Source organism: Amblyraja radiata, chromosome 29 (genome assembly GCF_010909765.2).
Source record: "Amblyraja radiata isolate CabotCenter1 chromosome 29, sAmbRad1.1.pri, whole genome shotgun sequence".
Lineage (NCBI taxonomy): Eukaryota > Metazoa > Chordata > Chondrichthyes > Rajiformes > Rajidae > Amblyraja > Amblyraja radiata.
The window spans coordinates 27,056,660-27,072,456 of NC_045984.1; the positions used below are offsets into that span (position 1 = coordinate 27,056,660).

The window sequence follows — 15,797 nt, forward strand, 5'->3', positions numbered from 1 at the left end:
ACCATCCGCCCGTTGATCGACGGGATGCGCCGCATCAGCGAAGAACTGAACCAAACAAGTTACAAAACGACGCTCTCCCTGGCTCCGTACAAGGTTTCTGTCGTTGCCTTGAACAGAGTGGGCACGTCGCCGCCCCAGACCATCGCCATAGCAGCCGGTCAGCACCAAGGTATGAGGCCAAAGCGGTGGAACCGGTCAGTAGACAATAGCTGCAGGAGTAGGCCATTCGGCCCTTCGAGCCAGCACCGCCATTCAATGTGATCATGGCTGATCATCCCCAATCAGTACCCCGTTCCTGCCTTCTCCCCATATCCCCTGACTCCGGCTATTTTTAAGAGCCCTATCTAGCTCTCTCTTGAAAGCATCCAGAGAACCTGCCTCCACCGCCCTCTGAGGCAGAGAATTCCACAGACTCACCACTCTCTGTGAGAAAAAGTGTTTCCTCGTCTCCATTCTAAATGGCTTACTCCTTATTCTTAAACTGTGGCCCCTCGTTCTGGACTCCCCCAACATCGGGAACATGTTTCCTGCCTCTAGCCCTTAACCTGTCCAAGCCCTTAACAATCTTATATGTTACAATGAGATACCCTCTCATCCTTCTAAACTCCAGAGTGTACAAGGCCAGCCGCTCCATTCTCTCAGCATATGACCGTCGAAGGATCTGGTATCAACGTCACAATGTTTCCTTGACACACGACACACGGCTGGGGGAGGAATCTTCACCTCGGGCTCATGCACGACACATCTCCGAACATGACACGGCTCCTTCCCCACACAACCTCCCCTTCCTCAGCCCTCCTACTGTCTCCTCCCATTCCCCAGCCTTTGAGCTCCTCCTCCTTTTTCCTTTCTTCCCCCCGCCCCCCCCACCCCCGATCAGTCTGAAGAAGGGTTTCGGCCCGAAACGTTGCCTTTTTCCTTCGCTCCATAGATGCTGCTGCACCCGCTGAGTCTCTCCAGCATTTTTGTGTACCTTCAATTTGCAGTTCCTTCTTAAACAATTGATTAGATTGGTTTAGTTTAGGAATACAGCACGGAAACAGGCCCTTCTGCACGCTGGCACACGTTATATTCACTCAGAAGATACAGGGACTGGACGCAATGCACTAGAACACACATTGATACGTGCAGTGACCACTGGGGACACTCCCTGTCACTTGCAGTGATTGATTGAAACATACACTGTGGAATCAGGCCCTTTGGACCCACCAAATTGCATATCGACCACCATTATCCAACCCTCTCATCTGCTCCCTACATACGAGGGGCAATTTTTACCGAGGCCTTACAATTAACCTACGAATCCGCACTTCTTTACCATGTGGGGGGAAACCGGGGCATCTGGAGGAAACCCACGTGGTCACAGGGAGAACGTGCAAACTCCACACACACAGACAGCACCCGAGGTCAGGATCGTACCGGGGTCTCAGGCGCAGTGGGGCAGCAGCACTACCAGCTGCGCCACTGTGCCCGCACTATGATATGGAGGCTGCAGCCAACATGGGGAGATCATTAATCACTTTCTTTTCTCACAGAGAGACAATGAATTCCCCAGTCACTGCAAACATTTGGCCAGTGTTAGCCTCACACCGACAGATTCATTACTTATGTGTAGGAAGAAACGGCAGACGCAGGTTTACACTGAAGATAGACACAAAATGCTGGAGTCCATGCGGCAAGCGCGACCTAACGTGGTCGCTTGAGCCGTACGGCCTCGCGGGGCCGGTCCCACTTCGATCGCCGGAGCCGTATGGAGTTGTGCGGAGCTGGTCCCGACATCGCGCGGGGCCCTGAAAACTGACAGTGTTCAAAAATTCCGCTCGGCAACGGCCTGCCTGTCCGCAGCCGCCTCGACGCCGTACGCAGCGCCTCGACTGGCGTGTGCAACATCTTGATGCCGTACGTTTCGCGCGAACTTCTCGCGGACTTCGCTCGAACTTCACGTCACTCACTCGACCTCCCCGCGGCCCCCGCTTCCGGTTTGGTCGCGCTTGCCGCATGCAGTCGCATGCTCGTGGGACAGGCCCTTAACTCAGCAGGACAGGCAGCATCTCTGGAGTGAAGGAATGAGCGACGTTTCGGGTCAAGACCCTTCTTCGACCCGAAACGTCACCCATTCCTTCTCTCCAGAGGTGCTGCCTGTCCCGCTGAGTTACTCCAGCGTTTTGTGTCTATCTTAGTTTTTTTTTTTTTTTTTTTTTTTTTTTTTGGATTTTTAGTAAGAAAGACAGGAAAAAAAATAAAATAGAGAGAAGAAAATTAGATAATAGAAAATAGAAAAACGTGAAGTGTGTATATAAGAAAAGAAAGAGTAGAAAGTAGAAATAGGAGAGAAAGACCCTTAAAAAAGAAATTTCCACGACCTGACCTGAAATCAGTAATCTTTACAGTACCGCTGCATCACATGATTCCAAAAAGTCGATGAAAGGGGACCAACTCCTTAAGAATTGGTCATATTTATCTATTTCTTCAAGGCGTGCTATGTCCATCATATTTCTAATCCACATTTTAATAGTTGGTATGGTCGTATTTTTCCAAAATTTAAGTATCAATTTCTTTCCAATTATTAACCCATAATTTAAAAAACCTTTTGGTCTTTATTTAAATTGATATCTTCCACTATTATTCCAAATATAATCCATTCCGTTTTAGGTTCTATTCTTGACTTGAAAAGCTTTGTAAATACATCAAATATATGGCTCCAAAATGTATTCAACTTTGTACATCCTACAAATGAATGTGTTATATTAGCATTTTGAAACAAACATCTATCGCATCTGGGAGAGACGTTTTGGTAGAATTTATTCAACCTCGTTTTTGAATAATATAGTCTGTGTAATAGTTTAAATTGAATTAAATTATGTCTTGCATTAATGGAACAATTATGTGTGTTCATCAGATACTTTTCCCATCTATCTTTCGGGATCTTTATCATTAGTTTATGTTCCCAATCTTCTCTTAGTGCCTCTGTTGAGGGTAATTCTCTATTTAATATATTATTATAAAAGTATGATATTAGGTTTTGTGAATCAGCCTTAATATTCATTGCTTCTTCTAAAGGGTCTAAAAATATAGTTTGAAATCTATGTGTATATTTCTTCATAAAGTCACATACCTGTATATATTTAAAATATTGATTATCATTCAGTTTAAATTTTGATTTTAATTGTTGAAATGATAACAATTTGCCCAATTCATACATATCTCCTACTTTCCTAATCCCCAGTCTATCCCATTGTTGATATGATTTGTCGATGAGAGATGGTTTGAATGCGGGGTTGTTCAATAGTGGGGTTAGTACTGATAGATTATTTAATTTCAAGGGTAATTTTATTTGTTTCCAAATTCTTATTGTATTGTGAATAATTGGGTTCTTCTTATATATTATACTATTCAATTTTATCGGTGAGAACAAGATCGTTCCTGTATCGTACGGGAAACACTCCTCTTTCTCCATTCTTATCCACTCCGACTGGTGAGTGGAACTATCCAACCAGTACATTATGTTCTTAATATGCACTGCCCAGTAGTAATACGTAAAGTTAGGTAATGATAAACCCCCAACTTCTTTAGGTTTACACAAATGCTTTCATTGAATTCTGTGCGCTCTATAATCCCATATAAAAAATATTTTGGAATATATATTGGGATCGCTTGAAACAAATATATTAATTGTGGTAAGAAAGTCATTTTTATTGCGTTAATTCTACCTATCAATGAGAGCGGGAGCGTTTTCCAAAATTTAATCATATCATTCAGTTTATTTAATAGTGGCATAAAATTGGCACTGAATAATGATTTGTGTCTTCTCGTAATTTGAATACCCAAATACTTGAATTTTTCAGTTGCAATTTTGAAAGGGAATTTTAATAAGTGTTTCGCATCCTGTGGTTTTAAAGACATAATTTCGCTTTTATTCCAATTTATTCTATATCCTGAAAAAGAGCCGAATTCCTCAATTAGTGTTAATAAGGTGGGTATACTCGTTTGTGTATTAGTAATATATAAAAGGATATCATCAGCATATAATGAAATTTTATTCTTTGAGTCCTTAGTATTATATCCGTGAATATTCGGGTGATTTCTAATCTTTTCAGCCAGCGGTTCTATCATAAGGGCAAATAGCAATGGTGATAAGGCACAACCCTGCCTAATACCCCTTGATAAATAAAATTTTGGAGATAACATATTATTAGTTAATATTCTTGCCGTAGGTTTATCATAAAGTAGTTTAACCCATCTAATAAAATTCTCTCCCGTATTAAATTTTTGGAGTACCTTATATAAATACTTCCATACTACCTGATCAAATGCCTTCTCTGCATCCAGCGTAACAACTGAAATATCTTCAATGTCCTCTTTGTGAGAGTACATTATATTGAAAAGCCTTCTCAAATTATTAAATGATTGTCTTTTGGGTATAAATCCCGTTTGATCCGGGTTTACCAATTTGTTAATATAATTATTCAGTCTTCTAGCTAGAATCTTTGCTAAAATTTTCTGGTCCGTATTTAGAAGTGATATAGCTCTGTAAGAACCCGGTTCCTCTAAATCTTTATCTTTTTTTTGGTATAAGCGTTATTGTTGATTCTGCTAAAGTTTCTGGTAGTTTATTTTCGGTATAAGCCTGCGTGTATAAGTTGAATAATCTTGGTACAATTGAGTCCTGAAATCGTTTATAAAATTAATTACTAAAACCATCTGGTCCTGGGGTCTACCCATTTTTCAGTGAGTTTATTATTTGTTTTATTTCTTCACTAGTAATCCGTGCTCCTAATTCTTCTTGTTCTAAACTATCTAATTTAGGAAGGTTGCAATTATCTAAAACATTTGTAATTTTACTATTTATACAACACATAATCCTCCGCCATTTCCGCCACCTCCAACGTGACCCCACCACTCGCCACATCTTCCCATCTCCCCCCATGTCTGCCTTCCGCAAAGACCGCTCCCTCTGCAACTCCCTCGTCAATTCTTCCCTTCCCTCCCGCACCACCCCCTCCCCGGGCACTTTCCGTTGCAACCGCAAGAAATGCAACACCTGTCCCTTCACCTCCCCCCTCGACTCCATCCAAGGTCCCAAGCAGTCGTTCCAGGTGCGACAAAGGTTCACCTGTATCTCCTCCAACCTCATCTACTGCATCCGCTGCTCTAGATGTCAGCTGATTTACATCGGTGAAACCAAGCGTAGGTTGGGCGATCGTTTCGCCGAACACCTCCGCTCAGTCCGCAATAACCTACCTGACCTCCCGGTGGCTCAGCACTTCAACTCCCCCTCCCATTCCCAATCCGACCTCTCTGTCCTGGGTCTCCTCCATTGCCAGAGTGAGCAACAGCGGAAATTGGAGGAACAGCACCTCATATTCCGTCTGGGGACCTTGCGTCCTTATGGCATTAACATAGAATTCTCCCAATTTGGCTAGCCCTTGCTGTCTCCTCCCCTTCCTTAACCCTCTAGCTGTCTCCTCCCACCCTCCCATCCGCCCGCCCTCGGGCTCCTCCTCCTCCTCCCCTTTTCCTTCTTTCTTTCCCCCACCCCCCATCAGTCTGAAGAAGGGTTTCGGCCCGAAACGTCGCCTATTTCCTTCGCTCCATAGATGCTGCTGCACCCGCTGAGTTTCCCCAGCAATTTTGTGTACCTTTGTAATTTTACTATCATCTGTATTTATTTTAGTTGTGTATAAATTATGATAAAATTGGGCAAAACTTTTATTAATATGCTTTGGTAGTGTTAGAAACTCACCCTTATCAGATTTAATTTTAGTGATAGTATTTTCCTTTTCTTGTTGCTTCAGTTGCCTCACTAGTAATTTATGTGGCTTATCCCCAAATTCGAAGTGTGCCTGTTTTGTAATTTGGAATAGTCTTTTTACTCTTGCCGATAATATTCTTTTTTTAATATATTTTTTTATTAAAGGTAATCAATTACAATGCTTCAAACAACTTTATATCAAATTAATTCAATTTGCATTAAGTAAAACACTAGTAATACTTATCTACTATTTTTTTAGAAATAATGATAGAGAAAGAATAGAACAGTTATAAATCATTAAGAGAGTGATTAAATAATAATTTTATTATATATAAGAAAGAAAAGATAAACGAAAAAAAAAAAAAAAAAAAAAAAAAATTTTTAGTAACCACAATATGTATTATTAATAACACTACTACAAGTGATAGTATCAATAAAGACATATATGTAATTCCAATATAAAAATGAATTATTCTCACCAAATCCCGCAGGGTGCACGCCGAGCTGTGTTGCCAAGAACAGCTACTTCTCTAAATACTGTATATATGGAGACCATATCTGTTCAAAAGAATTATACTTGTCCAATAGGACAAATCTAATTCTTTCCAGATGTAACGTCTCCATCATCTCTGTTGCCCACATTTTGGTTGTGGGGGATAATGTTCCCTTCCAAAATTTCAATATGATTTTTTTTTCCAATTATTAAACAGTAATCAAAGAAATTTCTTTGATTTACTGTAAGTGATAGATGTAAATCCGGAATTCCAAATATTATTAGCTTTGGGTTAGGGTCCAATTTAACTTTGATGACTTCAGAAATAACTTTAAAAATTTCTGTCCAGTAATAATTCAATTTAGGACATGTAACGAAACTATGTATTAAATTTGCCTCTGCTTTCTTGCACTTATCACAAATAGCGGAGAGATTCGGAAAAATACTATTTAATTTAGTTTTCGAATAATGTAACCTATATAATACTTTAAATTGTATCAGTATATGTCTGGCGTTTAATGAACACCGGTGTATTCGTTGTAGACTTTCTTCCCAGTTTTCTTTTGTTATAGCCAATCCCATTTCATTTTCCCATGCTTGACGATATACTTCCGTTATTGGATTCTCCTTATCCAAAATGATGTTATATATATAGGCTATTAATTTTTCTGTATTTGGATATAAATTAAACAGTTCGTCTAACAATCCTGCTTCTTTATTTTTATAATCTTGTGTATTGGATTTAATATAATCTCTAATTTGTAAATACCTAAACAAATGTTGTGGAGACAATCCATAAATATCTTGTAACTCCTGGAATAAAAGAAATTTTCCTTTTCTATACAGGTGTTCTATCCTTGTAATTCCTAAATCATCCCATTGTTTAAACCCCCCATCTAATATAGCAGGTTTAAACGATGGATTATTCATAATTGGTAATCTAAATGAGAGATTATCCAAGTGTAGAGTCTTAACTATTTGTTTCCAAATACGTCTATTATTATATATTATTAGGTTGTCTTTATAATATTTTTTTTGTACTTCCGTTGGTGCAAAAATTATCGAACCTACATTGAAAGGTAGACAGTCCTCCTTTTCTATATTTAACCATGTCGGTTCATGATCCATATTTACCCACCAGAAATTCATATTCTTAATCTGAACAGCCCAAAAATAATATAAAAAGTTTGGAAGTGCTAATCCTCCATTTATCTTAGCTTTGCATAGATGTTTTTTATTTATTCTGTGATTTTTATAATCCCAAATAAAGCTATTGACAATATTATCAATTTTTTAAAAAAAAGTTTTCGGAAGAAAAAAAGGAATAGCCTGAAACAAATATAACAACTGCGGTAGAAATACCATCTTTATGGCACTTATTCTACCAATCATGGATATAGGCAGTGTTTTCCAATATAAAATATTTTTTCTAAGTTTATCTAATAGTTGAGGATAGTTGGATTTTATTAATGAGTTATGAGTTTTAGTTACATTAATCCCTAAATATTTAAATTTGTCTGTAACTACTTTTAATGGGTATTGTTGTAATGTATTAAGATTTATTCCTGTTATTGGCATAATCTCGCTTTTATCCCAATTAATCCTATACCCAGAAAATGCACCAAACTTAGTTATAATGTTTAGCAGGTTGGGAATACTAATTTCCGGTTTTGTAATATAAATCAAAACATCATCTGCATATAAAGAAATTTTATTAATTGTTGTATCAGTATTATAGCCATATATTTCAGGTTCAGATCTAATTTTTTCCGCCAATGGTTCTATCACCAATGCGAACAATAAGGGTGATAACGGACATCCCTGTCTGCATCCCCTAGAGAGTTTAAATTTGGCTGATAAAATTTGGTTAGTCAAAATTCTTGCCATAGGATTCGAGTATAAAATTCTTACCCATTTACAAAATCTATCCCCCAATTGAAACTTTTCCATTATATTAAATAAATACATCCATTCCACCTGATCAAACGCTTTTTCTGCATCTAGTGATATAACCGCTAGTTCCGTATCTCGTATTCTTTTTGAATATATAATATTAAACAAACGTCTGAGATTATGGGATGAGTAACGTTTTGGGATAAAACCTGTTTGATCATAATGTATTAATTTAGAGATCACTAAACTTAATCTCCTAGATAAGACCTTAGTTAATATTTTTTGGTCTGTATTTAAAAGGGCAATCGCTCTATATGATCCAGGATCTTCCAAATCCTTATCTACTTTAGGGATGAGTGTAATTGTGGATTCATTTAAAGATTCTGGTAGTTTTCCTTGGTCATATGCATATCTATACATTATTTGTAATCTTGGGGAAATCAGATCTTGAAATTTTTTATAAAATTCTGCACTCAGGCCATCTGGGCCCGCTGCTTTTCCGTTCTTTAGCGAACTAATTGATTCTATAATATCTTTTACTGTTATTTCAGCATTTAACAATTCTCTACCTTCCTGATCTAAGCTATTGATTTGACATTCTTGTAAAAATATTTCCATACTATCTGTTTGTCCTGTTAGTTTTGACGAATAAAGATTTTTATAATATTGTAAAAATCTATCATTAATATCTTTTGGAGTAATTAATATATTTCCATACTCAGATCTAATTCCGTGTATCATCTTCTCATCTTCTAATTTTCTAAGCTGTCGTGCTAGTAATTTTTGTGGCTTATCTCCAAATTCAAAATACACTTGCTTAGTTTGTTGAAAAAGTTTAATCACTTGATTAGAATATATTTTATTTAATCTATATTTTACTGATGCAATTTTATTACTTAACTCTTTGGAAGGCTGTTTTATATTTTCATTATCTAGACGTTTTATCTCATTTTCTAAATTTTGTTCTATTTTTCGATTTTCTTTATTGAGATGTGCTTGTGCGGATATTATTGCGCCACGCATGAATGCCTTAAATGTGTCCCAAAATAGTGATGGAGAAGTTTCAGGATTATCATTAGTTTCAAAAAATAATTTAATCTGATCCATCACATATTTACAACAGTCATTGTCCTTTAATATCTGAGGGTTAAATCTCCAGGTAGTAGTTTTATTAGATATATCTTTTAATTTTATCTTAAATGTTAATGGCGCATGATCCGAGATGATAATATTATGATATTTTGCATCATACGTAAAAGGAAGTAATTTAGAATCTATTAAAAAATAATCTATCCTCGAATAGGTTCCATGTACGGGCGAGAAAAAAGAATATTCTCGTCCGGATGGATTATCTAACCTCCAGATGTCTTTAATATTAGATGTATTGATAAAAGCATTTATGAATTTACTTGATTTCGAGGCAGCTTTCCTTTTTGCGGATGATCTATCTAGATAATTATCTAAAGTACAATTTAAATCACCTCCAATTATTAAATTGTGTTGAGTGGATATAGGAATATTATTAAATATTTTCTTAAAAAATAATGGATTATCAAAATTAGGGGCATATATATTCATTAAAATTACCTTTTTTGAATATAATTCCCCTGTAATTATTACATATCTGCCTTCTTTATCCTCTATAATAGAACTTTGTATGAAAGGTATACCTTTGCGAATAATTATTGCAACTCCTCTAGATTTATGAATAAATGTAGAATGATACACCTTAGAAATCCATTTAGCTGTTAATCTATGTTGAGCATCTTTTTTAAGATGAGTCTCTTGAAGGAAAATGACATCTGTCTTCAATCTGTTCAACTGAGCTAACACCTTTCCCCTTTTAATTGGTTCATTAATTCCTTTTACATTCCAACTGCAGAAGGTTACTCCATCACCCCCAGTCTTCACCTTTATATCATGCATTTTACTATTAGGGCGGCTTTTTTGGAGTAGCCTTCTTGACTCACCCAGCTCCCCGTTGCACCCGGACATCAATCCAATGAGAATTTCTTTCCACCTTAATCCACATCTATGTCTTCTTAAACTAATACACAATATCCTTCACATCTACATTCAAATAATATATAATATAAGATCAATAAAAAACAAAAACAATAAGAAATATCAATAATAAAAAAAAGTAAAGGGTGTTAATAGGGTGCTCAGAAAAAAAAGAAACTACACTTGTATAGTGTGTAGTATGTGAAGGTGAAAGCCACACTAACGTGGCCATTAATCTAAAGACTTCCGTTTTTTTAATAAAAAAAAGATGTTGATTATACCAGCTCCTATCTCAAATGCTATATATATTGGGGTGGGGTACTAACTTTATATACTTAGTACTTAGTAATTATTTCTATTATTCATATTACTATTTGCTAATTACTAATATCAATTGTATTTAATACTATAATATGTAATACTATTATCATGGAATAATTAAATATTTTCTAATAATTAATACAGAACTACTACTAAATGCCCATTATTCCACTTCCTTCTAAGTGAGTATTTCATAACCACAGGTCGATGATAAAAGTTCAGTCCTCTCCTTCTCCCTCGGGTTCTTCCTCCGCATCTTCTCTCTCTTCATCTTCTGGCTTCTGCTGTATGCCTCGGGCGAATTTCAATGCTTCAGTATGCTTAACGAAACGATATTCCTTGTCATCATAAGTTACTCTCAGTATTGCTGGGTACATCAAGCCATATCTCAGATTCTTAGTATTCTGTACATTCCTCAGGATACCTTTTGTTTCTTTAAATAGTGCTCTTTTCTTGGCCACTTCTGCTGGGAAGTCTCTAAAAATACTGATGTTGTCTCCCTCGTATTTCAGGTTTCTCTTTTTTATTATTATCTTCATCATGTCTTCGAAGACATGGTCAAAGGCCACTTTTACAATCATTTGTCTGGGCGATGAACCTATCCCAGGGGCCCGTCTTAGAGCCCTATGTGCACGGCTCAACAGGGGTTCATGATCCAAATTCAAAATATCCATTAAAAGTTTTGCAACAAATTTTCGAGGATCTTGACTCCCCTCACGACCTTCGCTCAGACCAACTATACGCAAATTTTTACGGCGTTGGCGTCCCTCCAGATCAATACATTTCTCGTTTGTTTTATGTAATAATTCTAAGAGGCGTTTGTTCTCGGCACGGAGTTTTTCGGTCTCCTTAGTATTCACTTCAGCAATTTTAGTTAGCTCTTTAATTGCTTCGCCTTGTTGGTCTAGCGAAATTATAGTAGGATCTATCTTGTCATCCAGCTTTCTTTCCATCCCAGCAGCTATTTCCTTTACATCCTCAATTTGAGTTTGTAACTCGGCATTAGCCTTTTCCTTCCACTCATCCATCATACTTTTTACCGTCGTTATAACTTGTTTTATTAAGTCTTCTTTATCTTCTTTATTTTTCTCGTGAGACACCAGCATATCCGCTTTTAAACTTTTTATCTCCTCCATATACTCCTTCCTCTGCTTCTTTATCTCCTCCATATACTCCTTCCTCTGCTTCTTTATCTCACCTAGAATGGTAGTCTTAAGTTCCTCCATTTCAGCTTTCCTCTGTGAGACATCTTCTTGAGAAGCAGCAGCTGCACCCGAGCTGAGGCCAGTTTCCTTTCTCGTAGCTTTTTTTCCAGCGGTGGGGGTGGGGGAGCGCTGGGTCATAATTTCTTCTTAAATCGCGCGCCTGATGACGTCACGCACCTTTTAAACGCTGCTGGAGCCGTTCGCAATCGATCTCCTGTGGTAAGTGCGTTTGTTTGACCCTTTTACCCCCGTTTTAAATGCAGTTTTTTTCGGAGCTGTAATGGCGCGATTCCACTCACATCGTGGCGCCAACCGGAAGTCCCTCTTGCCGATAATATTCTATTGAGTTTATATTTCAATAAGGTTATCTTATTATGTTTATCTATGGTTGGGTCAGTTGCATTGACCAATTCTAGTAATTTTATTTCTTTGTTTTAAACCAGCGCCTGCAGTTCCTTCCTACACGATACTGTGAATGTGTTTAACTCTCCCTCTTTCTCACAGGTCCACCCAACCTGAACCTTAGTGTGGTTGATAACCACACCCTGAGAGCCTCATGGAGTGATCGCAGCACCAGCTTCTACTGTGCCATTCTCGAGCTGGTGTCTACAGAAACCATCCAGCACAACCGATGCCTATCCATCAAGCACCAGGAACGCAAGAAGAATAATGGTCTCCCTAAGTCAACAGGTCCGTCCACCAGAGCAGCTTCAGTGTAGTTTAGTTTAGATCTCATAAGATCAAAAGACCTTGTACATTTAGGCCATTCAGCCCATCAAGTTCACCGCCATTCAATCATGGCTGATCTATCTCTCCATCTTAACCCCATTTTCTTGCCTTCTCCCCATAATCCCTGACACCCGTACTAATCACAAATCTATCTACTGTATCTCTGCCTTAAAAATATCCACTGACTGCCTCCACAGCCTTCTGTGGCAAAGAATTCCACACATTCACCACCCTCTGACTCAGGGGCAGAAAACCCGGGGGGGCCAGAGGGGACACGTAACCCCCCCATGTTTTGAGAGGTGGGGACATCCCCCCCAAGTTTGTGTCATCCCGATTTTAAAATCTCCGCTTTTAGCGCTGGATTGAGCCTCCGAAGCCTCGCGCGTGTGTGTGAGTGTGCGCATGCGCGCGTGGCCGACAAAACATTGTGTCCCCCGTCCCCTCCATGTTTTGATAGCGAGTTCCGCTCTTGCTCTGACTAAAGACATTTCTCCTCATCTCCTTCCTAAAAGAACGTCCTTTAATTCTGAGACTGTGACCTCCAGTCTTAGACACTCCCACTAGTGGAAACATCCTCTCCACATCCACTCAATCCGAGCCTTTCACTATACTGTACGTTTCATTGAGGTCCCCCCTCATTCTTCTGTACTCCAGCGAATACAGGCCCAGCGCCTTGACAACAAACTGGACTGGTCTATCAACTCTGACTCCCTCTACAAAAAAGGCCAGAGCAGACTCTTTTTCCTCAGAAGGCTCAAATCCTTCAATGTGTGTAATGATATGCTGCACATGTTTTACAACACTGTGGTTGCAAGTGTTATTTTCTACGCTGTTGTCTGCTGGGGCAACAGCATTAGTGCAAAAAAACAACAAGAAACTGGTCAAACTGGTTAAACGAGCTAGCTCAGTGCTGGAGGGGAGAGTAGACTCTGGGATGGATGTGCTTGAGAGGCGTATGAGGCACAAGGTGCAGGTCATCCTGAAAAACCCCGGGCATCCCCTCCGTGTAATTCTGGAGAGTCAAAAGAGCACCGGAACAACAACCGGCTCCTCTCCCTGCCCTGTAGAACGGAGCAGTTCAGGAGATCCTTCACCCCTGCAGCCATTAGATTTTATAATTCGGACCGCTAGGCCGTAGGGGGATGCATTTTGCAATTTTTTAATTTTTAATTGTTAATTATTGGTCTTTTTAAGTATTTATTGCTCTCAGGTAGTGTCCACATTGTATTCTATGTATTTTCTGTCTGCGTTCGTTTTGAATCTGTGGGTTTGTTGGTTGGGGGCTTCTGGACATCTGAATTTCCCTGAGGGGATCAATAAAGTATTTATTATTATTATTATTATTATTATTATTATTATCATAGGTTAAACCCACTCATTCCTGGGATCATTCTTGTAAACCTTCTCTGGACCCTCCCCAGAGCCAACACATCCTTCCTTAGATATGGTGCGTAGAATTGCTCACAATATTCCAAATGCTGCCTGACCAGCGCCTTATAGAGTCTCAGCATCATGTCCCTGTTTTTGTATACAAGCCCCTCTCAAAATCAATGCTAGTTTAGACTATTTACTGAAACAGCGCTGATACGGGCCCTTCGGCCTACCGAGTCCACTCCAATACAGCACAGATACCTGCACACAGGTCCATTGAGGGCAGACCCAAGGACATAGAGCTGTTCCATGCACAGTCTTGCTGTACTGTTCCCTGTTCTGTCTCTCTCTCAACTAAACACTGGGAGCCGGAAGACACTGTTTTCGGGACCTCTTCTTTCCCACCATACTGTTCTCCAGCAACTGCGTGAAACTGAATGAGACTGATCATAAACTTTGCATTTTATTTGACCTCGAGTTACTTTCGGAACACAAGCCCTAGCCATCGACAACCACCCTTACGTCCAACCCCCTCAACAATGTCCGACTTCACCCTCTCTCAGCTCCTACATTCACTCTCATTCCAACCTCCCCTTGGAAGAAGATGGGCTGACACAACGTGCCTGGATTAAACCCAGCGGGTCAGGCAGCATCTCTGGAGAGAAAGGAAATTTGTGCGGGTGAGTCTTTGGGATGGGATGGTCGTGGGGTTGGTGTCTGAGGTTGTGTGTTCATTCATTGCAGGGCCACAAGGGACTGCGGACGCAAGGACAATGGAGTTTGTAGGCCTGGAGCCGCTGAGACGTTACCGCCTCACCGTTTACATCAAGGATTTAAAGGAGAAGAAAAAGTGTCGCGGAAAGACTGGCTCCACCATTGGGTCCGTCACTGCCTGCACCCAGGAACAGCGTGAGTCACCGACCTGCCCTGTTGTGCCTACAATGAATGATTCTATCGCATGCCTGCAATAATTGATCAGTACGGGTGTCAGGGGCTGTGGGGAGAAGGAGGAGAATGGGGTTAGCAGGGAGGGATAGATCAGCCGTGATTGAATGGCGGAGTAGACTTGATGGGCCGAATGGCCTCATTCGACTCCTATTCCTTATGACCTTAATAACGGTGCCTCATCCGCAGCCACCGAACCAAGGAGTGGTTGGTGAGCACATTGTCAAGGAATCGTGAACACGGTTGGTGAACACTGAATCAAGGGAGATGGGGGGGGAAAAAACAGGAACGGGTTACTGATTTTGGATGATCAGCCATGAAGGAGGGTTATGGACCAAGCGCAGGCAAGTGGGACTAGGATAGCTGGAACATTGTTGGCCAGTGTGGGCGAGTTGGGCCGAAGGGCCTGTTTTCACACTGTATTAATCTATGACTCTATGAATGGCAGAGCTGGCTCGAAGGGCCGAATGGCCTACGCCTGCACCTATTTTCTATGTTTCCATGTTTCTATTACCCTCTTGTCATGAGCTTCCTGGGTCTCTGCGGGTCGACGGGGCCAGATCAGGGTTATGGATTCTGTACTTCAATATTTTGGCTGCATTTTTGACTCAGGGAAATGATTCCCAGTTAATATTCCCCGACAGATGAGGAAAGGGGAGTGCTATCAATCCCAGTCTAGGGATAGGAATACTTTCCCTTGAATCCGGGAGATAAGGCATATGGCAAGTGTGAGGTATTACACTTTGGGAGGTTGAGTGTGAACTGAGAGTATCCAGTTAATGGCGAGATTCTTAACAGTGTTAATCTGCAGAGACATCTTAGACTTGAAGTTGTGTAGGAAGGAACTGCAGACGCTGGTTTAAACCGAAGATAGGCACAAAATGCCGGAGTAACTCGGCGGGACAGGCAGTATCTCCGGAGAGAAGGAATGGGTGACGTTTTCGGGTCGAAGCCCTTCTTCAGACTGAGAGTCAGGGGAAACGAGAGATATGGAAGGTAAATAGATCAAATGAATGAAAGATATGCAAAACGCAATATGCAAAAGATATGCAAAATGAAAGATATGCAAAACGCAACGATGATC

General features: G+C 39.8%; 1 protein-coding gene across 1 annotated transcript in view; it reads left to right on the top strand.

Annotated features, from left to right (window-relative positions):
- The window catches only part of LOC116989693, a 27,652-nt gene continuing 11,855 nt past the window's right edge, over positions 1-15,797 (top strand). Inside the window, exons 1-3 of the mRNA XM_033047294.1 lie at positions 1-169; positions 12,173-12,358; positions 14,513-14,677. Coding sequence (XP_032903185.1) covers positions 25-169; positions 12,173-12,358; positions 14,513-14,677 — 496 coding nt within the window. The 5' untranslated portion in view covers positions 1-24. The remainder of the gene's footprint in view (positions 170-12,172; positions 12,359-14,512; positions 14,678-15,797) is intronic.